This window comes from Ictalurus furcatus, chromosome 23 (assembly GCF_023375685.1).
Source record: "Ictalurus furcatus strain D&B chromosome 23, Billie_1.0, whole genome shotgun sequence".
Taxonomy (NCBI): Eukaryota; Metazoa; Chordata; class Actinopteri; order Siluriformes; family Ictaluridae; genus Ictalurus; species Ictalurus furcatus.
This window is the reverse complement of record NC_071277.1, coordinates 9,945,746-9,972,464: the sequence shown is the minus strand read 5'-3', so window position 1 is coordinate 9,972,464 and position 26,719 is coordinate 9,945,746. Positions and strand designations below refer to the sequence as shown.

Genomic DNA, 26,719 nt, shown 5'->3' with positions numbered 1-26,719 from the left:
TTCAATACACACACACACACACACACAAACACACACACACACACGGCTGAGCTGATGAAGTCTTTGCCAGGCTGCAGTGAGGTAAAGGTCAGCAGCAGTGGTATTTCAGCTGAAAGGTCAGAAACGGTCGAGCGTGAGACGTGAGATGGTGAAGCCTGCGTTCCTCTGTACAGCATTCAGTCTGATGCTGAGTTGAGCTCGGCACTGTTAGAATACGTCATGATTCAGTGCCACTGCGACCGACGACAAAGTGTGTGTGAGTGTGAGAAATCTGAGATTAAAGTCACAGTGTGTGAGCGCTGCTGCTACGACGCTTGTCTAAAACCCACCAACAGGTTCAGGGTCATGCCGATTGATGACATAAACAGCGGCGTACGCAGTAATGCTCTGTAATTAACTGCAGGTCTGTCGTTAGAGGATCTTCATGGTATAAACTGACGTGGAGACATACGCTATCACACAGTCTGTTACATAATTCACAACAGAGCTGATAAGGATCTCGTACAGTGTGACGAGGAATCGTCTTAAAACACAGCGCTGATACACACAGAGTAAAACCTGGGTTAAAGTTCAGATCATGTGACTGAATGTTTTAAATATTGAAAGTTAAACAGAGCTCGAAGGACTCAGCATAAGGTTTTTTGGCACAGATACATCGACTCTCCTATTCCGAGTGCTGTTCTGATTGGTCAGGAGGTGTTGATTAAGTCTGTAACAGCAGCTCTGACAGGAGTGCAGCTGCACATCACAGATTTATATTAATGATCTCGTTCTAATACCTTATCGTTTCTATAGTAACAGCTCATTCAAATAAACAGATTTTATAAAAAATTGTTAATATGATGTGAGAGAATGAAGAGAGAGAATAGAGTGAGAATGAAGAGAGAATAGTGAGAGAATGAAGAGAGAGAATAGAGTGAGAATGAAGAGAGAATAGAGTGAGAATGAAGAGAGAATATAGTGAGAGAATGAAGAAAGAATAGAGTGAGAATGAAGAGAGAATAGAGTGAGAATGAAGAGAGAATATAGTGAGAGAATGAAGAGAGAATAGAGTGAGAATGAAGAGAGAATAGAGTGAGAATGAAGAGAGAATATAGTGGGAGAATGAAGAGAGAATAGAGTGAGAGAATGAAGAGAGAATAGAGTGAGAATGAAGAGAGAGAATATAGTGAGAGAATGAAGAGAGAGAGTATAGAGTGAGAGAATGAAGAGAGATAATTATAGTGAGAGAATGAAGAGAGAATAGAGTGAGAATGAAGAGAGAGAATAGAGTGAGAGAATGAAGAAAGTATAGAGTGAGAGAATGAAGAGAGTTAATTATAGTGAGAGAATGAAGAGAGAGAATAGAGAGAATGAAGAGAGAGAATAGAGTGAGAATGAAGAGAGAATATAATGAGAGAATGAAGAGAGAATAGAGAGAGAATGAAGAGAGAGAATATAGTGAGAGAATAGAATGAGAATGAAGAGAGTATAGAGTGAGAGAATGAAGAGAGATAATTATAGTGAGAGAATGAAGAGAGAGAATAGAGTGACAGAATGAATAGAGAATAGAATGAGAGAATGAAGAGAGAATAGAGTGAGAGAATGAAGAGAGAATAGAGAGAGAATTAAGAGAGAGAATAGAGTGAGAGAATGAAGAGAGAGAATAGAGAGAGAATGAAGAGAGAGAATATAATGAGAGAATGAAGAGAGAGAATATAGTGAGAGAATAGAATGAGAATGAAGAGAGAGAATAGAGTGAGAATGAAGAGAGAATAGAGTGAGAATAGAGTGAGAGAATGAAGAGAGAATGAAGAGAGGGAATAGAGAGAGAATGAAGAGAGAGAATAGAGAGAGAATGAAGAGAGAGAATATAATGAGAGAATGAGAGAATGAAGAGAGAGAATAGAGAGAGAATGAAGAGAGAGAATATAGTGAGAGAATAGAATGAGAATGAAGAGAGAGAATAGAGTGAGAATGAAGAGAGAGAATGAAGAGAGAGAATGGAGAGAATGAAGAGAGAGAATAGAGAGAGAATGAAGAGAGAGAATAGAGAGAGAATGAAGAGAGAGAATAGAATGAGAGAATGAAGAGAGAGAATGAAGAGAGAGAATAGAGAGAGAATGAAGAGAGAGAATATAGTGAGAGAATAGAATGAGAATGAAGAGAGAGAATAGAGTGAGAATGAAGAGAGAATAGAGTGAGAATAGAGTGAGAATGAAGAGAGAATAGAGTGAGAATAGAGTGAGAATGAAGAGAGAATAGAGAGAATAGAGTGAGAATGAAGAGAGAATAGAGTGAGAATGAAGAGAGAATAGAGTGAGAATAGAGTGAGAATGAAGAGAGAATAGAGTGAGAATAGAGTGAGAATGAAGAGAGAATAGAGTGAGAATGAAGAGAGAATAGAGTGAGAGAATGAAGAGAGAATAGAGTGAGAATGAAGAGAGAATAGAGTGAGAATAGAGTGAGAATGAAGAGAGAATAGAGAGAATAGAGTGAGAGAATGAAGAGAGAATAGAGTGAGAATGAAGAGAGAATAGAGTGAGAATAGAGTGAGAATGAAGAGAGAATAGAGTGAGAATAGAGTGAGAGAATGAAGAGAGAATAGAGTGAGAATGAAGAGAGAATAGAGTGAGAGAATGAAGAGAGAATAGAGTGAGAATGAAGAGAGAATAGAGTGAGAGAATGAAGAGAGAATAGAGTGAGAGAATGAAGAGAGAATAGAGTGAGAGAATGAAGAGAGAATAGAGTGAGAGAATGAAGAGAGAATAGAGTGAGAGAATGAAGAGAGAATAGAGTGAGAGAATGAAGAGAGAGAATATAGTGAGAGAATAGAATGAGAATGAAGAGCGAGAATAGAGTGAGAATGAAGAGAGAATAGAGTGAGAGAATGAAGAGAGTGAATATAGTGAGAGAATAGAGAGAGAGAATAAAGAGAGAGAATAGAGAGAGAAAATATAGTGAGAGAATGAAGAGAGAGAGAATAGAGTGAGAGAATGAAGAGAAGATGGTGAGGGAGCGAGTGTTTATAGCTGCTATAATGTAAGCGAGAACAGGAACTTGTTTCACAGACGTTCCATAATGTTAAATGTAACTATAACTGTAATGTATAATATATAATGTTTATGATGTAATATATAAATGTAACTGTAAATTGATAAAATGTACGACATTCTTTAGTAATTAAAAATTGTAATCGTTGACAGTTGGCTGTGTTAGAAGAAGAATAAAACACTTCAACACACCACCTCGTCACACTCACACTCCTTACTTACTTAAAGGTGTATTTTAAGTAGTTATTTAAAAATGTGTGTGTGTGTGTGTATGTGTTTTCAGGTTCTGGAGGACAACACAGGGGTCCGGCGGGTCGTGGTCACCCCTCACTCTGAATGTTACCCCCCCAGTTACTCTCCCGCTCTCTCACCAACCCACCACCTGCCCCCACCGTATATGACACACCCCCACTTCATCCCCGCCTCTCACACGGCATACTACCCCCCCACCAGCCCCGGAGACGTCCCCCCGCACCAGTACTACCAACACCGCCTGCCCCCCATCTACCCAGAGGGTGAGACTGCTGCTCTAATTCATCAGTTTATTCTGTCTAATATTTTATAAACCTTCTGTAATTATGACTAAATATTTCTCTCTGAGTGAATCTGTCAGGAATCGGTTTCTGTACTGAAGATAAATAACGTTAAAGACGGTATAAAATGTTCTGAATGTTATCAAATGAAATGACCTGAAGGTGAATCAGCTACATAGAGGAAAACAGTGTTGGAGTTAGGGTTAGAGCAGGTGAGTCGAACATCAGACCCGCAGGCTGGGCCCAATGAAGGTTCTAATCCAACCCAGCAGTTTATCGTCCATGTTCCAAATAAAAATGATTTTGTGGACTGAATGGAATCGAAAGATTTGAAAAAAGAGCTAGTCTGTTTCTCCACTAGGGGGTGAAATAGAGTTTGGCACCCCTGATTTAAAAAGCCTTTATTTGAATGATTATTTCAAAGTGGAAATATTAAAATAAGGGGAAGTAGCATGCATTATTTTAATATCTCCACTATGAAATAAAGACTTTTTAAATCGTTTCAGTTGGAAGCGTACTTCGGATTACCCGTTTTGGATTAAAAAATTTTCCCACCAGAGAGCACCTTCAAACATACTCCATAGAACTTCCTAGAACCGGATCTGTTTTTTCCTATTTTGAGCGTTAGTTCTGTTGGAAATGTTCAGAACGTGTGTTTTTACCGGCTGCAGAGATCTTTCCGCTGTACAACATGTCGACGATCCTCAGCCGGGAGGAGTACTGCAAACCGCAGCCCAAAAAGCCCAAGGAGCGCGCCACCGAACGTCCCAGCCTGTCCCGAGTCAGCACCCCGCCATCGTCCAGCTACAAGAGCAGCCCGGCCTGCAGCGCCACGCCCAATGGCTACAGCAAGAGCCACGGCACTGCAGCCTCGGGAGGAGGAGGAGGGGGAGGAGGAAGTCCTGGGAATAAGCGAGCAGAGAGGAGGTCCAGAGGAAGTCCGAAACACTCGGACAGTGACCAGCAAGGTGAGAATCCGAGTGTAAACCTGAATATAACACACCAACACCACAATCAGTCAGGAATCAATAAATAATCAATAACGGCTGCAGGTGAGACACGCTGCTGATAAATAACACAAATGTTTTTCACTGAAACGTTTCAACACCACATACAGGCAGATGTTCCGCGATGAAACACCTCCATGATGTCCGACTCTGAGGACGTGCGCTTCAGTAAAGCTGCAGTACCGCATCAATACGACATTTTCAGGAGGTTTATAGCTAGAAATGAAGAGCCGTGTGCATTAGACTCGTCTGGTCACTATTTCAGGTTTTATCTCTACTCTATAAAAATAAAGAAATTAATTAAAATGAGGTTGTATTGAAATGATAATTCTGTGGTAAGTGAGCGGGCGACTGTTTGTTCTGTTTAGTGAAGAAGACGTGAGTGAGACGTGTAAAAGGTCAAATCAGACAGGATGATGTAAACACGGCCATGAAAGCAGCATGAAGAACAGGTTCTAGCTCACACACTGTGTTCTCTGTGCACATGAAACCGTCTCCAGTCGATTTGTTCAGAAAGGCCGATTCATTTGTAAATCCACGTGTGCTGCGTCGCTCTGCATCTTCACCGAGTGAAGCACGTTGCTGCTGTCACGACTCTGCTGGAGTCTGCATGTGGGGAAAATCCAGCAGTTACACAACCTCACCTCGCCTGGTCTTGTCAACAACACAGGGAACTCACTCGCGGGTTAAAGACACTCCCAGTTTGTTGTCACAATGCATGACTAAAAATAGCACGCACGTACGCACGCCTGGATTATATACCATGTGTTCCTGTTGTGTATTTTTGGCACCGGCGTTAAAGGGTGTGTCTTTCAGCTCATCGTGTGACCTTTCACAGGTGTCAAGGAACACCTGGTGACCTGATCTCGTGCAGATTGCTCGTGTTAGTCCCGCTCTGTTCTCTGTCCGGTCTGGTCATCATTTCTCTCATCGCTCCATTTCTCCCAAGCGCTCAGACCTTTTCTCTCTTTTCTCCCGTTGTGTTGTCTCTTATCTCTCTGTCTTTACCTCACATCACTTTGTTCTTGTCTGCACTCTGGTTTTCATCTCTCGCCATCTCGGCGCGCGCCCGTGTGTGTGTGTCCTGTAACGAGCCACAGACGTCTTCCTGCTGCTCATATCTCCCTAAAACATGCAGAAAACGAACCCGAGCCGAATTCCACTGGTGTGCGTGTGGAGAAATCTCACTGAAGAATCTCACTGCAGTACAGCAGCGCTCTGTAACTCGCAGGATAAAGGAACAGAACAGAAAAGAACAGCAGTGGAAAACACTTTGTGTTTACATGTGTGGATTTTCATCAGTCTGAATGAAGTCATTCTGTTTGCAGATTCCTGATGACCTGTTTACAGTCTCACTCTGAACTCAGCGCCCTGTTAAACCTGTTTACTGTAACTCAAACCCGCTGCGTGTACAGCAGCCAGAGTCATCATCATCATCAGCGTCAGCGTTACAACAACCACCAAACCTCCTAATTACAGACTGAAAACTCACTGAGGAACATCTCTACACCTCTATCTTCATTAAAAACACCAGGAGTTATAAATATGCATGAGTATGCAAATTAGGAAACGTCCCCATGTCCTCCTGCCATCCCTACTAGCCTAATAAAGCTAACATACTGTAGCTAGCGACACATTAGTCACACATCCTCATTTTCTCACTCATTTATTTAACCTGTCGGAATATAATGATGTGTTACCATGACAACCGTTATCTGATCCTGGCTAACATTAGGTGAGTTAAATAACTAGATTAGACTGAAGGTTCCAGGTGCCACGCCGCCATCCTGCACATAATCATTTATCAAACACTGGAGTTTATTTAGTGACATCACAACCAGAACTCGTACATAGCTCTGCCTCCAAACCGGGTTTCACACAGAAGTAAACAGATGAAAACATCTGTTTGAAATAAAATGTAAATGAATACCACTTAAATTAAAGAGGAGTTTAGATGTTTACCCATCATGCTGTGGAGTTTTTTTTTGTTTGTTTTAATTCCGTTTATAGGTGTTAGTTAAATGTCCATCATGTGTCTAATCTCTAATCTAATCTAAAATGTTCCTCACTCTAAAGTGAGAAGAGTTTCCCATTGTTCAGAGTAAAGACTTGGATTATTTCATCAGATTTAAACGGACTTTATTTTGATTTGTGTGCACACTTTTCGGTCTGATTGATGTGGAGGTCAGATTGAGATCAGATAATACAGTTAAATGGTGTAGCTAGTGGTACCTGTTTCTTGCTGAAGAATCCTGCTGCTGTGTAAAAGTGAACGTTTCTCAGATCCAGGTGTGGAGATGAATCAGATGGAAGAAGGAACTGCTCTCTTCTTTCCACTTTTATTTAGTTTTCTGTGAGATAATTCTAAATGATCTCGCTCGCTGCCTCCACCAGCGTTTCTGTGGGAAAAATGAGGCATGTGCAGAGGTCATGGTCGGGTCACGCTGCACGTGATGACTTCATCGTGGTGTGACTCAGAGCCGGACCCCTCGCAGTCTGGAAGCGAGGGATCAGTGCGCTCATTCTCCCCTCCACGTTAGCGTCATCCATCAGCCTGGTCCTGAATGAGTCAGAACTCAGTATTTAACTCATTGACACTGATTCAGTCGCAGAGATGGAGGCTGTGAATATGACCTTTATGTTCGCTCGCTCTGGGGAATCAAGTATAGGTGTTTATTTATTGTTCATTCTCTCCACAGATCCTGAGCTGGAGGCAAGAAGAGACCAGGATGTACCATCAGGAATGGACAAGCCACAGGTGAACGTCCCATTATTACAGATATTTTTCTGAATTTCTCCACATCGTTTAATATAAGTACAATGACAGCCGATAACTGTGACTTTAGCTTTAATTTAACACTCGCTTCGGCCGTGCTGTCCCTCTCTGTCCTCCAGGGGGCAGCAGCACTATGCATATGTGTGTGTGTGTGTGTGTGTGTGTGTGTACGTACACTCTCCTTATCTCTTCTCTGCAGTTTTTAAAACTTCTATTTGCTTTAGAGCCTGGGCAGCTGCATTAGGCCTGTATTAGACTAGATTAGATTTACGGTTAATGAAGAACCCTTTCAGAGTAAAACGGTGACCGTGAGGTTCGATCTGAAAACGTTCCTCTCTCAACTAGTGCCAGGAAGCTGCTCTGTGCTGTGCTCCGTTCATTAGGTTTAATCAGCTGTAAATGTGTGTTTACGCACCGCGGGTACATTTCTGCGTCTTTCTGAGAGTCCTGAATTCTGAATCATAAACTTGTGAAGAGGTGAACAGAGTGCATGAGGAACATCGTTTATTCTCAGGTAATGAAGATAAAACCAGAACTAACACTGCTGTCACATACAGTCATTAAACACCAACACAACTCGCGGTGTATGCGAGTAAGTGTGCGAATGTGTGACTGATTGCTCTGACGTCTGGTTTGTGATGGAATTGGGGAATCGAGGCATTTTCTTTTCTTTCTTCAGGTGTCTGTCTCTAATGTAAAGCTGAATGAAAGATAGATAACATTTTACCTGTTTACTAAATTTATTTTCATTTTCTCTGAGGTGCAGGTCCTTTCACTTCTCTCTCTCTCCCTCTCTCTCTCTCACTCCCTCTCTTTCTCTCCCTCTCTCACTCCCTCTCCCCCCTCTCTCTCTCGCTCCCTCTCTCTCTCTCACTCTTTCTCTCTCTCGCTCCCTCTCTCTCTCTCTCCCTCTCTCCCTCCCTCTCTCTCTCTCTTGCATCCTCTCTTTCTCTCTCTCCCTCCCTCTCTCTCCCTCTCTCCCTCTCTCTCTCCCTCTCTCCCTCTCTCTCCCTCTCCCTCTCTCTCCTTCTCTCCCTCTCTCTCGCTCTCTCCCTCTCTCTCTCTCCCTCTCTCCCTCTCTCTCTCTCTGTCTCTCTCCCTCTCTCTCTCTCGCTCTCTCGCTCTCTCTCTCTCTCTCTCTCTCTCTCTCTTTATATAGTGGAATAGCGATGTTTACCCTGAGCGTATGTTATGATTAATTATGATTTAGACTCTCTGGGGTCAGACAGAAGAGGATGGGTTTCCTGAGGCTGGTTTCTTCCTCCTGTAGTCTCAGGCTGTTCAAGTAAAACTGAATTGCAGATTAAAAAAAAAAAAAAATTTAGTTTGAGTAATAATTAGCTTTATTTTTTAGATATTTCATGGAAGTTGTTAACAGAAAATATCCAAAAGTAGTAAATAAACAGCATCAGCGTTTTTGCCCATGATGTCTGTCTTAAATCCAGAGGTGTTCATTCTTTCAGCTCCAACATGGACTTAAACATGTTAGTGTTTGGGTTCTGAAGTGAAACGATGAATTGCTTTATGTTTTGTTGTTTGTGTTTGTCTGCAGGTGTTGAAGATCCAGGCTCGCTCAGCGTTGGTGTCGTGGACTCGAGCTCCTGCAGGTCGAGCTCAGTCTGATGGAGCGTCAGTGTCCTGCAGTTACGAGCTGCTCCTCGCTGATAAAGGCTGTGACGGCAAATACAGAGTCGTGTACAGGTAACATCAACACCAACACCTGAGCAGCGGCCTTCATCAACCATCTCCGCTTCAGTTTTATTGAGGAATGCGGCTTAAATTTAAACTTCGCCTGAACTCTACTGTGTACTTAAAACTGATTTGGGGGCGGAGCTACGGGATTGATTACAAAATAAGCTTTTTTGAACCATCACGTCTGTTACGGAAATGATTAGAGATGGATGACGTGGCCTCCAGTGTGCTCAGCTAGCAGTGTCGCTTAGCTAGCTTGGTGGTTGTCATGGTAACGTAATGTTATATTTGTACAGGATTGTCTGACTAGTTAAGTATATCTGGCATGAGGAGATGGGGGTGTTTCCTAATTTCCTAATTTGCATGTCAGTGCATATTGATGATCATGATCCTGAAAGTTTTCCATTAAGATAACAGTGCAGAGGCGTTCATGTGTCTTGTGTCTTTTCCTCTTTGTTTCTTTGTACATTATAAACACAGATTATTGTAAAGTTTTAAAATGGCATGGTCAGGGGTATTTGAGTAGATTTAAGGTTAATATAACTCAGTCTTCTTTGTGATTCAGTGGTGAAGAGCTGCAGTACACACTCACTGACCTGAGACCAGCGACAGATTACCATGTGAGGTGAGAGCCAAGTGGAGCGTTACAGCCGTCTCACACACTTCCGGATAAAGCCTGATTTTCTTCAATGGCTTTTTCATCCCCTGGAATACTTAATGTGTGTGTGTGTGTATGTGTGTTACAGAGTGAGTGCAGTGTGTAACTCTATAAAAGGTCCCCATTCGGAGGCGAGGACTTTCACCACCCACAGCGCCCCTCCGGAGACCCCTCTGCCCCCCCGACTGTCTCACCGCACCAAGAGCTCTCTGACTCTGCAGTGGAAGGTAACACACCCACACACACACTTACTTTAACGTATAATTTATTCATGTGTTAAACATGTCTGGTTCGTTTCTCAGCCTCCTGTAGATAACGGCTCTAAAATCATCAGCTACGTCCTGGAGTGGGATGAGGTGAGTGATCTTCCTGATGAGCTCATTAAACTCGCTTATAAATCTGTCACTAAGTGTTTTATTATCAATATTACTCATTAATATAACACATTAATATAACTCATTATTATAACTCATTATTATAACTCATTAATAGAACTCATTAATAACAGCTGGATTAGAGTTTATTATTGTATTTGAAGTGTCACAGCTGTGTAATTTACAGCTGTTATTATTTACAGTCCACACGCACACACACACCTGCACGTGCATACGCACGTGCACACGCACACACACACACACACACACACACACACACACACACACACACACACAGAGGACATGTTTACACTGAAAGGTCACAGTAGTGGTCATTAATGGAGTGTGAGCTCATCCTCATGTCACAGCGAGCTGATAAACGAGTTCCGTCATGTCGTCATGCCGCTTTTTTTCATCCTGAGGGCTTTGATCTAAACACAAGGACATCGTGACGAGGACGGTTTTAATTGTGTGAATTTATATTAGTTCATTAATTAAAGGTGATGAGTTGTGGTAGTGCTGAGGAGTTCGGGGAATGTGAGATGATTGGCTAATATTAGAGATTATTGATTATTTTATTATTTTATTGATTATTTTATACAGATTTAGAAACAGACACATTTCGATCAGGTATAACATCATCCCCAAGTTCAAAGCACAGTTCACTACTGAAACCCCGCCCACTGCATTACCTTATCACTCACACGATTAAAATCTATTTTTAATGAGTTTATAAAATCAGTGATTAGATTATACGTTATTGAGTAGATCCAGTGCCATATGTGTGTGTGTGTATGTGTGTGTATGGTGTGTTGATGATGATGGGACACACCCACTTTTTGTTGACAGGGGAAGAAGAACAGTGTGTTCAGAGAGTGTTATTTCGGACACCAGCGGCATTTTAAAGTCATGAGACTGTGTCCTGCTGTCGGCTACACGTTCCGCGTGGCAGCACTCAACGACATCGGATCCAGGTGTGTGCGTGTGTATGTGTGTGTATTTTATTAGTCTATAGGTGATTGGATAAGTGGATATGAGGAATCATGTTTATAATAACGCACACCTTTATAAAGTCTCTCACCTGCTTTCAGTGACTGACTTTGAATGACAAAAAGCTCATATTAAACACACTCCCCACTCACATACAGTGTGTTTTGTCTCTCATGCAGTGGTTTTAGCCCTGAGGTGGTTTTCCACACCACAGGAAGTCTGCCTCAGATGCCTTTAGCACCGCGTCTGCTGCAGACTGGAGCATCCTGGGTGGGGCTGGAGTGGAGCCGCCCGAGCAGCTATGGCCCGGACGAGGTGCTCACGTACACACTCGAAATGCAGGACGAGACCAAGGTAACACACACGCACACACACACACAGGTGTTAACATGCAGGTTTTGCCTGGAGGCAGCTGCATTCTTGAGGTTTTCACGTCCTCAGTGACATTTCCACACAAGTATGCGCCCAGCTGTGATCTTCCTCTCTTCCTTGACACGCTGATGATCCGTCATTTACTTACAGCAAACAGGTTCAGACGCAGTTCACAGCTCTTTAATGTCTCGTCTTAAAGATTAAAAAACAAGATGCTGTACACAATTCCACATCAGCACTCGACAAAGTTTTTCCAGGTTTTCCCAGGGGGAGGAATTCTCAGCGTTCAGAGTGAATTATCCATAATGCACCGCTGTCACTCTGTATGTAATGAACATACTGTAGAACTGTATGACCACTCAGTGCACTGAGTACTCTCTCTCAATGCCTAGTTACCATGACCCTAAACAGATGGAACAGATAAACATATATCAATAATAATAATAATAATAATAATAATACAATTAGCAGGGTAATTTGCATATTACAGGATTATGAAATATCCGTATTATATTGTGATAGCGATTAATAAACAATATTGTCACTCTCGACCCCGCCCACCACCACACCCATTCATCATCGCCACATCACTTCCCTTCTCATTTGCATAACGTTAACACAACTTTAGAATAATAAAAGATAAGAAGAGGAAACTTTATGTATTCACTGTGTGGCAGCTCACAGTCAAGGAGTAAAACTCAAACGATAAAAAGTAATGTAATAGAACACACAAGGAGATAATAAAAGATAAAGTATAAATATCATGAGACTAAAAACTACACAAATATCAAGTAAAATCAAATGTGTGCATGAAAAAGTAATTCAGTAATTCTTCTTCAAATAACAATGCAGAGGAAGAACTTTTGAATAAATGGCAAATTAAATCTCATTGTTGCCTAATTATCTTATTGCTGGCTCCGCCCACTTTGATTAACTAATGTTGACTCCGCCTCCTGTGACTGTTAATAACATCTCATTGGTAATGAATGACTTTAGCCTTGTAGTGGTGCTGATATGAACATACTGTGTGTGTGTGTGCGTGTGTGTGCGCGTGTGTGCGTGCGTGCGTGCGTGTGTCTCTAGGGGGCGGAGTTTCAGGCAGTGTACACCGGTGTGGATCTGAGCAGCAGGGTGGAGGGACTGAGCAGAAACACACAATACAGGTTCAGGGTGAGTAAAAAAAAATCTGCTCAATTAATTTCAGTAAATTAGGACACGCCCACATGTCCTCCTGCCATCCCTTAGCATTCTTATATCATTAGCATTCGCTAGCCTTGCTAACTGGTTAGCTAACTGCTAGTACACTAGCTCACATTAGTCACAGAGGAGACTTGATATTCATCCTCAGTTTATTCAGCAGACAAACCTGTACCAATATAATGTTATGTTACCATGACAACTACGAAGCAAGCTAAGCTAAATTGCTAGCTTAGCACACTGGATATCACGTCATCGATGTCTAATAAATTCCATAACAGATGTGATTGCTAGGTATTTTATCACGCAGGTTCTGTGGCTGAAAGTTCCCAGGTACCACTGGAACAATCCTCCAGTAATTTGCATTATTCAAAAATATTTAGTGACATCACTAACTGAGCTCGTTCATAGCTCCGCCCCAAATCCGTTTTAAACAGAAGTACTGAGAAAATCCAAATCTATAGAATTAACCAGCGGAATATCTGAGCTCAAAATATTTCTCTTAAACACACATTCTTGCATTTTTTCTTGCTGTAGAATAATGTTTTCTAATGTTTTTATAATTTGTGCTTAATCCCGGAACATTAAGAGTTTATTTACATTACGAATTTGCAGTAAAAAGTCTTTAAAAGTGTTAAATTGACATTGAGGAACACTGCAGGAGCTCTGATGGTGTTTCTGTTCCTCCTGAAGCTGACGATCTGCAGTGCGGAGTGGAGAAGTTCTCCCAGCTCCATCCTGGTGTGTCGGACGAGTGTGGAGAAACCCGGCCCCCCCGCGGCCCCCAGAGTCAGCACCGTCACCTCACACGGCTTCTGCGTGTCATGGGGTGAGTTCGCTAGCAGCACTTTACACTGCACGTCACACATCTGCCGATGTTTTCATATCTAAACATGTTCCTGTGTATATTTCCAGATCCACCACATGATGACGGAGGCGGCGGAGATCTCTCGTACCTGCTGGAAATGTCTGAAGAGAATTCAGGAGGTAGCGTTACTGACTTCTCTGTTCCTGTCCTCCTGAGTTTGTGTAAATTTCCCTGTAAGGAGACTCACTGGAACCTCGAGCTCCATGGATGTGAGATTAGAGTGGAGTGAAATTAGTACTTGATGTGTGTGTGTGTGTGTGTGTGTGTGTGTGAGATGCTGGAGGAGGGGATGTATAATTACAGTGATGATCTGGGAGTGTGATGTGATTAGTAGATGTGTGCAGTGTGATGTCACTGACATGTGCTTGTGGTTGTTGTTGTACAGCGGAGAATCAGTGGGTGGTTGTGTATTGCGGGCCGCAGCGAGAACACGTGTGTACGGACCTGAAAGCGGCGACTCGGTACTCGCTCCGCATCAGCACGGACAGCGCGGGGGGTCACAGCCAGGTGAGTGTGAGGAACATCAGGAACAGTGGATTAGGACTTAATGATGGAGTTCTGACTTTAAATTATTCACTACTGCATGGAGGTCAGGGTTTAAATCTTGTGTGTGTGTGTGTGTGTGTGTGTGTTCATGCAGGTCACAGACAGTCTGGTGGTCTGCACTCTCAGTCTGCCCCCAGGTCCCTGTCACACCCTCGCTGTACAGGGCAGTGTCAAACACAGAGAAGTCAGCTTACAGTGGGGTGAGTTCTCTCTCTCTCTCTCTCTCTCTCTCTCTCTCTCACACACACACACACATCCATATGAGTCAGTTCTGTTCTTGTTTTTCTTTTCTGCTTCTCCTCCTTGTATTTTTATCCACTGTGAATATAATAAATCATGTGGAGGTTCATGGTGACCAGCTTCTCCTCTCCATCCGGTAAACGATTCTGTGCATCCATTAGAGGAGGAAAAGAAAAACAAGGACTAAGTTTAGCGTTATGTGCCCTCCTCCTGCACACACGCACACACACACTGACTCCTCTCCTGTGCTTCTCTCACGCTTACATGACCTCAAACTTTCAGAAAATAAATATTTAAAAAGCCTAAAGCAGCTCTCAGATCATTGCAGAAATGTTTTAAAAGTTTTATTTCTGCTGTGTTTATTGGAAATATCCCGAGTGTGTGTTTGAACATCAGACTTTTTTAAATGAGATAAATCAAACCTGTTAAGGTTTATTCCCTAACGTCACTCAGTAGATCACTCGGTGGATTCGACAGGAACTGTAGTTGCTGTAGTGTTTATATCAGAAATGAGTGATTTTTGTGTTTTGAATGAAAAACATTTGTGTGTGTGTGTGTGAGAGTGTGTGTGAGTGTGTGTGTGTGAGTGTGTGTGTGCGTGTGTGTGTGAATGTGTGTGAGTGTGTGTGTGTGTGAGTGTGTGTGTGTGTGAGTGTGTGTTAACCAGGTATTATGTATTCCAGATGCTCCTGTGTGTGTTGTGGAGGATGAAGCTCTGCTCTACAGTGTGGAGATGGCCACCTCGGAGGACGATGCGCAGGTCACTGAGGTGTTTAATGGCTCACACACAGAGTGCATTGTGGGTAATCTGCTGCCTGGTGCCACCTACAGGTTCAGACTGCGAGCTGCCAACGAGGCCGGGGTGAGTCAGAATACACTGAAGATTCACTGCGTTCTACATGCGGGTTCTTAACAGGCTCAGTGGGTTCTGCTGTCTGATACTCTACGTAGTAGAGGCTTCTACATAGAACCTTTCAGGGTTCCTCCAGAGAGACAAAGAACCATTAATGCATGCTGTATACATGTGTAGTAGCGCAATACATGGGTCAGAGCTAAAACAAAACAACACATCCCTGTGTGTAAAATATTAAGTGTAAAGTATTAAGTGTAAAGTATTTAGTGTAAAGTATTAAGTGTAAAGTGTTTAGTGTAAAGTATTACTCAGTGTGGTTTGTATTTTCCCTCCAAACACTGATAGAAGATGTTCTGTGTAGAACCCTACAGCAGCATGTTAGCACATCAGAAAGATTTTGAAGGGTTCTTTTAGAAACATAAGAACCCTTAACTATCCAAAGAACCCCCTTTTCCTTGTGCTTTTACTCCATTACATTTCCATTAAACAATAAACATACTCCTTTAGTTCCTCACGCAGTTCCTCCAGACGTCACACTGATGAATAATCAGAAGTGTTGGTTTTTCCTCATCCACACTGTGTACTGATGTCCCCGTGCTCCGTGTTCTCAGTTTGGGCCGTACACCAAGTTCCTGGAGGTGACGACTGCAGCGGGACCCCCGGGCCAGTGTGGGGCGCCGGTAATCTCTCTGACCTCACACTCCTGTGCAGTGGTCAGCTGGGTGGTGAGTACATCTCCGCTTACTTATACAGGGGTGTGTGTATGTGTGTGTGTGTGTGTGTGTGTGTGTGTGTGTGTGTGTGTGTGAGACATGAGGAGTGTTTGTGTGTGAATTAATCTGATCATCTTTCATTATTTCCAGAGGTGAGATTATATATCCACTAGTTTAAAGTGTAAAGTTTTAAAGCTTGAAGTTTCTGCTACAGTTATTTAACTGTCATTAATCATTTGAGAAACATGAAAGTAATTAATCTAAATGTTTAGAGGCAGGAGATAATAGAGTTCAGCATTTCTGCATTAGAGCTGTGTTGACTTCTCCTTTTTGCAGCTGAGATCATTTTCTTTTTCTTTTTATTTCCAAAACCTGTAATTATTTAGTAGAATAAACCCAGCTCTTATGAGTTATGATTCTGGAGTACATGCTAATTATCTCCTCCCCCATAATGCACCTGGGTCACAGTAAATTGCCGCTATCAGCTCTGTCAGGTGGAACATCACGCTCTCTGAAGGTGGCCTCGCTGTTCCTCTGCATGTTTCATTTTCTCCTAATTCCTCCAGACGTGCGCTGCGTCTGAATGTTAATCACTCAGATTTGGGCTGTACCTATGGTTTCCAGGAGACTGAGACAGGCTGTGATTTGTTTCATCAGACGGACGACAGCTCAGGTGCGGACATCTCGGGCTACCGGCTGGACTGGGGACGCGATGAGGACTCTCTGGACCTGGTTTACAGCGGCACAGAAACTTCCTGCGAAATCTCCGAGCTGGAGGCTGCAGTGAGCTACTGCTGTAGGATACAGGTACTGGGCACTGACACTGGTACTGACCCGGTACAGATACTGACACGCTTACACATGTACTGACACTCATACACTGGTACTGACCCGCTACAGGTACTGACACTCTTACACCGGTACTGACCCAGTACAGGTACTGACACTGTTACACGTGTACTGACATTCATACACATGTACTGACCCGGTACAGGTACTGACACTCTTATACTGGTACTGACCCGGTACAAGTACTGACACTCTTATACTGGTACTGACCCGGTACAGGTACTGACACTCTTACACATGTACTGACCCGGTACAGGTACTGACACTCTTACACTGGTACTGACCCGGTACAGGTACTGACACTCTTATACTGGTACTGACCCGGTACAGGTACTGACACTCTTATACTGGTACTGACCCGGTACAGGTACTGACACTCTTATACTGGTACTGACCCGGTACAGGTACTGACACGCTTACACATGTACTGACCCGGTACAGGTACTGACACTCTTACACTGGTACTGACGCGGTACAGTTACTGACACTCTTACGCTGGTACTGACCCGGTACAGGTACTGACACTCTTACGCTGGTACTGACCCGGTACAGGTACTGACACTCTTACACTGGTACTGACGCGGTACAGGTACTGACACTCTTACACTGGTACTGACGCGGTACAGGTACTGACACTCTTACACTGGTACTGACCCGGTACAGGTACTGACACACAGATGAGCAACATCAGATTTGTGAATTGTGAAGCTGTAGTTTACACAAGCTTAACCCAAAATTAGCCCCGCCCACTTTACATTGGCAGTTTCTCATGTCTTAACAGAACTGTTCCCAATCCTGATCATTCTGATTTTTTTTTGCATCTCAGGCCACAAACCAGGCAGGGGCGGGGCCTTACAGTGAGCTGGCGTGGTGTCGTACACCGGCCGCCACCCCCAGCGCCGTCAGCAGTCTGTACATACAGGACGGGTTCTCCTTACCCCTGGACTTAGAGCCGTTCTGTCCTTCCACTTGCCTGGCGCTGGTGTGGGACGAGCCAAACTGCAATGGCCAGGAGATCAGCGGCTACACCCTCGCTCTTGGGGAGGAGCTAATCACTGTGGGTGGGGCTACCTGCACCGTCATCAGGAACCTGCAGCCTGATACAGAGTACAGGTGAGTGGAGATGTGATGCTATGGCTACTCGCTAAAATCACATGTTTCTGTGTAAATAAAGTCCGGTTTCACTGCGGTGTGGAGAGGATTAAACAAATATTTTCAACAGTATTGAAAATTAATAACTTGAATAATTATTAACTTATTTTTGTTAGATAAAATAGCAATGTTTAATTAGTCTTGTAAAGTTTTCACCTAAAAATGTAAATCCTCTGTTAACTCATTTCCATAATTTCTAGCACATCAGAAGGAGAAGTAGGAGCTGTCAATTATCACGTGATCTGAAGTTCAGGCAGAAAAGACGAGTTCTTCTAGCCTTTAGTGAAAATGAGTTATAGTTAGGAGTATATGAATATATGAATTTTAGATTATTTAAATCTACCACTGATAAATGAAAGGACTTTTCAGTATCTCGGTTTTTGTTGCCGGGGCTTTCAGTAAGGAATAAAACACGTGGACGTGATGTTTTAGGAAAATAATTCAATAATAATTTGAGAACTCAACAGCGTTGTGGTATACAACCCCAATTCCAAAAAAGTTGGGACTCTGTGTAAAATGTAAATAAAAACCGAATGCAATGATGAGAGACTCCGCCTCTCTAAGATCCTCTTTTTATCCCCAATCATCTCCCTGCCCTGTTCCCAATTCACCTCCAGCTGTTTCTATTTACTAACACTTACTTTTCCAGCCTTTTGTTGCCCCGTCCCAACTGTTTTGAGATGTGTTGCTGCCATGAATTCAAAATGACCTTCTTTTTTCCTTAAAACTGGACATTTCCTCAGTTTAAACATCTGACATGTTGCTGTGTTCTATTGTGAAGAACATACGGGTTTATGAGATCCGCAAATCATTGCATTTTGTTTATATTTACATTTTACACAGCGTCCCAACTTTTTTGGAATTGGGGTTATATGTTCCTACAATCTATTTCATGTGTATTAGATGTTTTGAACATTTGAAGTGGTGTTAGTGGGTTTTTATATTTACAGAGCTTTATTTAGAGAATGTTCTGGATGCTGCTGCACATGTAGGTGCTGATGTTATTATCAGAGCTGAGTCATTAACTCTCTCTGATGATGGAGGTCAGTGTAAAATCCAGTGGGTGCAGTAATCATCAGTGATGTGAGACACGCCACACTTTCCTCATGAAGATATATGATGTACCCTTTCATGTCTCACATCCTGCTGTGTTTACTGCGTCCTTCTGAAGAGATCTCCATTCCTCTGATTCCATCTGCGTTCCTGTGATTTCTACAGGATCATGTTCACGAGTGATTAAACTCAGATCGCGGATGAGAACACTTCTTTGTATTTGTTCCGTTGCATCAGCGGCTGATCGTAAAGTGCGTGCTCAGAGCTGCCTTTGAGGCTGGAGGATGTGAAATTAGACAAAAAATGACAACTCTGACAAATCCGAAGAATAAAAATAAATGTGTAAAGTGCTCATGAAGTGCAAGCTCTAAAGCAGAGGCAGGTCTGTCTGTATGTTCCATATTTATACTGTCTTGAACTGACAAATATTTCAGATTCTGCAGTTGGTGCAGGATTTATTATTATTTATTCTGTTATTTATTTAATATTTTCTAAAGATAATTAGCAGCCTGGAGTCTGTTATCTTTAACAGAAGCTCCACACATAAAGAATCAGAGGAAGATCAGTGTACTGGTCCGTTTCAGTCTTTGATTATGTCTAATCAGGCAATAATAATAGTCTGATATTTCTTGTGGAGAGTTTTTTGGATGTGGTGGATATGTGTATCCGTTTCTATAGTAACAGCTCATTCACAGGGATCTGTATGGCAGACGTGAGCAAATTAGTTGAGCTTTTTGTTTGTGTGTGTGTGTGTGTAGTGTGCAGGTGAGGGCGGAGAATGCAGTGGGTGCAGGTCCGTTTGGGCCGAGTCTCCTGGTCAGAACCAGGCCGCTGCCCCCGAATCCCCCGAGACTGGAGTGTGGCAGCGCTGGACCTCAGAGTCTGAAACTGCGCTGGGGAGACAGCAGCAAGAGTCTAAACACCGACACGGACACCACATACATCCTGCAGATGGAGGACAGGAACCAGAGGTATACACACGCACGCACACACACACACACACGCTGCAGCATAAAGTTTGAAGCAGACCTTTTCTAAGCAGATAAGTGAGCTTGTCTGAGTGATGTTATTCTGGTCTGCTCGTCTCTCGGCTGTAGCTCTGTGACGTAAACGCTGTGATGATTTCCTGCTGTTCTAGACATACTTTAATGAAAGTAGAATTTGTTCCGAGGATGTGCTGAGCTTGTAATCATGAACATTTCCAACTGGTTTAGTTGTAAGTGAGCTTTTTTTTTATTTAATGTTCATTTATTTTTCCCCTCATCACACCTTTCACACCTTTCACACCTTTCACACCTACTATACAGCCTTCTGCTGCGGTGATGTTCAGGGCTGGTGTGTGTTTCTCTCCTCACTCAGTTCATTCAGGCATCCAGGAAGTGCTACCACGAGTTATACATATTTTATAAATGTATTCTCTCGGCTGATTCTCAAGTACACACACACACACGCACACACACACACACTCACACATATTAAATAATCTATTCCAGCACTCTGTGATACAATCTAAAAAAGACAAAATACATACCTTTTCCACTTGAAAGATGACTGGGACAGTTACCGTGACGACTGCATCATCATTATTTTGTGATGACATCACTGATCCTACATGGAGGAAATGAAAATCATTTAACTTTGATTGACAGCTCAAATCACAATTGTAAAATCTCAGTGAAGAAGAGTTACTTTAATTAATGACAGATAACAGGATGAAAATGTATTAATTATTGTAAATTATTTTAATTCTCTCTCTCTCTCTCTCTCTCTCTCGCTCTCTCTCAGGGATGGGGTAGTCCCTCTCTCTCTCTCCCCCTCTTTCTCTCTCTCACTCTCTCAGGGATGGGGTAGTCTCTCTCTCTCTCTCTCTCTCTCTCTCTCAGGGATGGGGTAGTCCCTCTCTCTCCCCCCCCCCTCTTCCTCTCTCTCTCTCTCTCAGGGATGGGGTAGTCCCTCTCTCTCCCCCCCCCTCTTTCTCTCTCTCTCTCTCTCAGGGATGGGGTAGTCCCTCTCTCTCTCTCCCCCTCTTTCTCTCTCTCGCTCTCTCAGGGATGGGGTAGTCTCTCTCTCTCTCTCTCTCTCAGGGATGGGGTAGTCCCTCTCTCTCTCCCTCTCTTTCTCTCTCTCCCTCTCTTTCTCTCTCTCCCCCTCTTTCTCTCTCTCTCTCTCTCTCTCAGGGATAGGGTAGTCTCTCTCTCTCTCTCCCTCTCTCTCCCTCTCTCTCTCTCTCTCTCCCCCTCTTTCTCTCTCTCTCTCTCAGGGATGGGGTAGTCTTTCTCTCCCTCTCCCTCTCTCTCCCTCTCTCTCTCTCTCTCTCTCAGGGATGGGGTAGTCTCTTTCTCCCTCTCTCTCTCCCTCTCTCTCCCTCTCTCTCTCTCTCTCTCTCTCTCTCTCTCAGGGATGGGGTAGTCTCTCTCTCTCTCTCTCTCTCTCAGGGATAGGGTAGTCTCTCTCTCTCTCTCCCTCTCTCTCCCTCTCTCTCTCTCTCTCTCCCCCTCTTTCTCTCTCTCTCTCTCAGGGATGGGGTAGTCTTTCTCTCCCTCTCCCTCTCTCTCCCTCTCTCTCTCTCTCTCTCTCAGGGATGGGGTAGTCTCTTTCTCCCTCTCTCTCTCCCTCTCTCTCCCTCTCTCTCTCTCTCTCTCTCTCTCAGGGATGGGGTAGTCTCTCTCTCTCTCTCTCTCTCTCTCTCTCTGCACATGCGTGGTGGAGGAGTGAGCGTGGTGTGTAGAACGCGTGAGAGCGGTTTGGCGTCTTGTCAAATTTTTCACGTTTGTCCTTTTTCTTTCTTTAATTTAATTTATTGAGTGTTAAGTTATTGAGTTATCGGTGGTTGGTGAAAGCTTAGAGCGGGTGAGAGTGAGCGGGACGCCATGGCCTCCGAGGCCGGAGAGGAGACGCTGTCTCTCCGCCATGGCGTCAGGTGTGTACCGGTGAATGGAGAACAGGTGGAGGAGGTTCTGCTGGTGGTGGGAGAGCAGGTCGGGTGTGAGAACATCTACTCTGCCTCCCGAATGAACAAAGCTGTGGTTGTTTTCCTAAAGAAGGAAAGATTCGCCAGTACGCTGTGCGAAAATGGAATATGGCTGAAAGGTGCTATGCTACAAGTCAAATAGCCACAAATTCCATCCATAACAAACCCTACACTGCTATCACCGTCGGAGACAGTGACTCTGCACGACAGCAACAGAAGAACCCACAGGACAAGAACATTGAGAACAATAAGGGTGAACTGGAAACAACAAGGGGGGTCGAACAGCCAGAACATTTTTACACAACAGCTAAACTGGTTCTTGGAGCAGACTTTAGGACAAAGTGGGGTCGTACTAAAAAAACTACTTCCCGGACAGAGAAAAATTCATAAAATTGGTTAAGCATACAACAATAGGTGAGAATCTGAACGTGCTGTCACCAAAGAGACGTTTCAGACTGAGGATATGGGCAGCAGATACAAGGAGAGAGGAGGAGAGTGAAGCAGGATCGGGTAACCCGCCTACTTCCACTCTCTCAGAACAACCTGAAGAACTGTACACCACAGAACAGTTAAACCGGTTTCTTGAATTAACAAAAAGAAAATGTGACGTCTTGCTGACAAATTATTTCTCGGACAGGAAAAAATTCATTAAATCGGTACAACGAGCAATAAAAAGTGAAAACCTGGGTATGCTGTCACCACGGAGACGGTCCAGACTGAGGAAATGGACATTAGTCGCACAAAGTGCCTTAACATAAAGACTTCTTGCACACTATATGACCACAATGGACTTATAGTAAATTTGAAAAGTTTTTGGGTTTTTGAGTTGAGGGTGTGGGTGGGGCGGCGGAGGGGGTTCTTTTCTTCTTCTTTCTTCTTCTTCTTTTTTTTTTTCTCTTTCTTTTCTTAAATGGAAATAATATTTTAAAAATGTAAATATGTAAATATTTCAAAAATTGGATACAATAATGGTGTCTTAAAAGTCAAAGTCTCTCTCTCTCTCAGGGATGGGGTAGTCTCTCACTCGCAGTGTGGTTGAATAAAGCTGTAGTAAAGTGACAGTCGGAGTGTTTTTATCCTCGCGTGTTGTACCTGATCTCACTGACACACACCTCCGTCTCTTACTCTAAATGTCTCCTTGATTTTCCCCCAAATTTCTCCGCAGGTCTTTCTCTGTTAATAACACACACACTTCCTTCACGTCTCGCTGTAACATTCTATGGATTTTCTGATGATGTATCAGACTGAGCGTTTAATGCCGTGTCGAGTAATCAGACTTTTTTTGCTCCAGGTTCGTTCCGATCTATCGAGGTCCGAGTCACACGTTTAAGGTTCAGCGTCTGAGTGAATTGAGCCGCTACAGTTTCAGGATCCAGGCCGTGAGCGATGCAGGAGATGGTCCTTTCTCTGAGATCTACTCCTTCACCACGACCAAATCTGTGCCTCCTACACTGAAAGGTATGCAGGAGGGTCACTCTCTCTGCTGTGACTGTGAGCATCGGCACTGCCGTGTGTGAGCAGGAGCTTTGTTCAGGATATCAGTCATGAACAGCGATGATCAGCGAATAATCACACAGTTATCTAACAGACACAACACTGACGTAAATAATAACTGAGATACACAATAAATACAGCGTTTATTTATGTTTTATCTCCTCCTCTACATCATTATTCAGACTGTTTAGTCCATTCATTCATACTGAAAACTCGAATTCTTCCACAGCTGGAAATTATTGAGTTCCTCAGTCATAAAGTCAATTCTATTATGAATAAATATCATTAAATATTAAAACTAACTTGTGAATAAATATATAATTATGGTACCACAATATACAAGCAGTTACTGACAGCGGAGTCGTTAAGAATTGATCAGCGTTATAATTTCCCTAAACTTAAAGTTAAAGGTGATAATTAAGATGAGGTTCATTGTACAGCTCTAATCCGGGTTTGTGAAAAATGTGTGTGTGTATAGATGTAGTAAAAGTTCAACATAGTAAACTTAGTTAAAGGTTTTTTTTTTACTGCATCTATGATTATTAAAAGCACGCTACAATTATATCTATATAAATATTTGCACAAAGTGGAAAATAGTTTGAGATGGAAATATTTTCTGAATAAATAATGTTGGGTAAATAAGGTTTTATGAGCTACTGATGGATAATGGGGTTTTTTTAAATACAGGATAAATTTATGCATGAATTATGAGAACTGTGGCCATTAACTGAAAGGGCAGAGCCGCCCCGTCCCCTCTGCTCGTGCACTCGGTCCATACTCGCTGTTTTAAAAGTGTTTTCTGAAAAGAGCTGATGGAAATGCAGTGTATATATTAACATAATTAGCATTTGGAGCTACAATGGATATAAAAAGTCTACACACCCCTGTTAAAATCTGCAGGAACATGTCAGATCTTTTCCCACCTTTAATGTGAAATTGCAGATTATACAAATAAAGTGCAAAACGATCCAAAACTTTTTTAGGGAAAAGAAGGAAAAAGGAAAAACTATAATAACCTGGGTACATAAGTGTACACACCCCTAAACTACTACTCTGTTGAAGCCCCGTTTGGTTTTATTACACCTCTCTGTGTTTTTGGGGAAGAGTTGTTCCTGACCCATCAGACTGTGAGGCGTCTCCTGTGCATCACCCGCTGCAGGTCACCATATATTTTTAGTTGGATTCAGGTCTGGGCTCGGGCTGGGCCAGTCAGAAACCTTGATCTTCTTGTGGTGAAGCGTTCCTTTGGGATGTTGGGGAAATTCCTTTCCATCTTCAGCTTACTAGCAGACACCTGCAGGTTCTGCACTAAAATCAACTGGTATTTGTAGATATTCATGATTCCCTCCAGCTTGATAAAAGCTGCAGTTCTGGCTGAAGAAAAGCAGCTCTAAAGCGTGATGCTGCCACCCCCGTGCTTCTCCCTGGGGTTGGAGTTCTTCTGGTGGTTCTTTTTTTTCACCATACATAACCTTATAAATTATGGAATTATTATACCTTTTGGAATTTGTCTCATCAGACCATAACACATTGCGCCACATGGTTCGGGGTGATTTAGTTGGACTTGGGTGTTTTTTTGTGAGAAAGGGCTTCCGTCTAGCCGCCCCACCCCATCGCCCAGACATGTGAAGAATACGAGAGACTGTTGTCACATGCAGATAGGAATCAGTACGTGTCAGACGTTCCTGCAGCTCCTTTAATGTTGCTGTAGGTCTCTCGGCAGCCTCCCTGGTAAGTTTTGTCTTGTCCTTTTGTAAATTTCGGAGGGACGTCCTGTTCTCGGTGATGTCACAGTGGTGCTCCATTTTCTCCACTTCTTGATGATGGCCTTCGTAGTGTTCTAAGGTGCATCTAATGTTTTGGAAATTCTTTTATACCCCTCTCCTGATCGATTTCTTTCGACTAGTGAGACCCCGTACAGGCTTTGTCAGCTTTTTGAGGACCACGGCTTCTGCAGTCAGATGAAACCAAGAAGGTGTGAAGAAAATCCCACAGAAACAGCTAGTCTTTATTTGGAGTTAATCAGTATCATTTCATTGATGAAAGTTGTATGATAATTATGTTTAAACGTGACTTTGAATATGATTGGTTCATTCTGAACACAGCCACACCCCCATTATTATAAAAGGGTGTGCACACTTCATTTGAATACATTATAATTTCACATCATATCAGGGGTGTGTAGACTTTTTATATCCACTGTAATTTAATTTGTCCCTTCCTATTTCATGACCTGACTTCCTCATTCCATTTTCATTAATAAATAAACAGATGAGTGATGTGTGAAAATGCTGTCGGTCATGTGGACAGATTTAAACTCCAGATGAGGTGAAATCAGGGTTAGTCCGATTTTACCGTCAGGTCTCTGTTCCTGCTGCATTCTCAGCCTTGTTTAGGGAAGTGGTTACTGTGGGTTTTTTTACTGTCTGTCCTGGTCCTATGTCTCAGATCTCTCAAATGACCATCATGTGTGTGTGTGTGTGTGTGTGTGTTTCCTCTCTGCAGCTCCCCGAGTCTCTCAGCTGGAGGGAAATGCGTGTGAGGTGAACTGGGAAAGCGTCCCGCCCATGAGAGGAGACCGAATCACTTACGTGCTCCAGGTGCTGGGTGGGAGAGAGTCCGAGTACAGACAGGTACTGAATTCTTCTGTCTCTAACACCACATTTACACTGCTTTCATTCCAGTCAGAGCAGAGCAGAATGTCCAATCACATCAGATCTGACATTATGAACAGCTTAGTGCTCAATCAGACTCATGACATCGATCTTTCTGACGTAAACGAGCACCAACACACGCAAATATTTATAAAGGATTTTATTTTACACACATTATATTTCATTGTACTTCAGCTTTAGTGTACAGCTTTAACACTGCACGGGATTATGAATAAAAACGTACAGATTGCACAGTATAAACGACGTCTGATCTCAGTTCCTGCATGTTTCAGACCGATGTACGATATCCGATTGCGTCCTGTGTGATTAGATGCTGAAACACATCTGATTGGGTGAAAAAAGTTTCTGTTGTGGAATTATAACTGGATCGTCAACTTTCTGTAACATGAGATCTTAAAAAATAACTTTAAATTAAAATGCACTGTTTAAGGTCGTGTTAATCCGCTTCAGTCTTTCTGAAAAGTGAGAACTTACAATAATAATCAATATTATGATAATATTATTAAATACATTTAAATTCAAACAGTATTCTAACTAATAAATTAGTTTTGGCACTCCATATATATATATATATATATATATATATATATATATATATATGTATATATATATATATATATATATATATACACACACACACACACTTACACACTTACACACCTAAATCCCCTTTG

General features: G+C 42.7%; 1 protein-coding gene across 1 annotated transcript in view; it reads left to right on the top strand.

Annotated features, from left to right (window-relative positions):
• The window catches only part of fndc3bb (fibronectin type III domain containing 3Bb), a 56,890-nt gene that overhangs the window by 26,373 nt on the left and 3,798 nt on the right, over nucleotides 1-26,719 (top strand). The window contains exons 5-25 of the mRNA XM_053611202.1: nucleotides 3,316-3,547; nucleotides 4,237-4,533; nucleotides 7,272-7,330; nucleotides 8,901-9,049; nucleotides 9,606-9,665; nucleotides 9,787-9,925; nucleotides 10,001-10,054; nucleotides 10,922-11,046; nucleotides 11,242-11,416; nucleotides 12,518-12,604; nucleotides 13,325-13,460; nucleotides 13,547-13,618; nucleotides 13,885-14,006; nucleotides 14,140-14,245; nucleotides 14,969-15,147; nucleotides 15,750-15,863; nucleotides 16,509-16,658; nucleotides 17,527-17,813; nucleotides 19,664-19,876; nucleotides 23,168-23,334; nucleotides 25,876-26,003. Coding sequence (XP_053467177.1) covers nucleotides 3,316-3,547; nucleotides 4,237-4,533; nucleotides 7,272-7,330; nucleotides 8,901-9,049; nucleotides 9,606-9,665; nucleotides 9,787-9,925; nucleotides 10,001-10,054; nucleotides 10,922-11,046; nucleotides 11,242-11,416; nucleotides 12,518-12,604; nucleotides 13,325-13,460; nucleotides 13,547-13,618; nucleotides 13,885-14,006; nucleotides 14,140-14,245; nucleotides 14,969-15,147; nucleotides 15,750-15,863; nucleotides 16,509-16,658; nucleotides 17,527-17,813; nucleotides 19,664-19,876; nucleotides 23,168-23,334; nucleotides 25,876-26,003 — 3,051 coding nt within the window. The remainder of the gene's footprint in view (nucleotides 1-3,315; nucleotides 3,548-4,236; nucleotides 4,534-7,271; nucleotides 7,331-8,900; nucleotides 9,050-9,605; nucleotides 9,666-9,786; nucleotides 9,926-10,000; nucleotides 10,055-10,921; nucleotides 11,047-11,241; nucleotides 11,417-12,517; nucleotides 12,605-13,324; nucleotides 13,461-13,546; nucleotides 13,619-13,884; nucleotides 14,007-14,139; nucleotides 14,246-14,968; nucleotides 15,148-15,749; nucleotides 15,864-16,508; nucleotides 16,659-17,526; nucleotides 17,814-19,663; nucleotides 19,877-23,167; nucleotides 23,335-25,875; nucleotides 26,004-26,719) is intronic.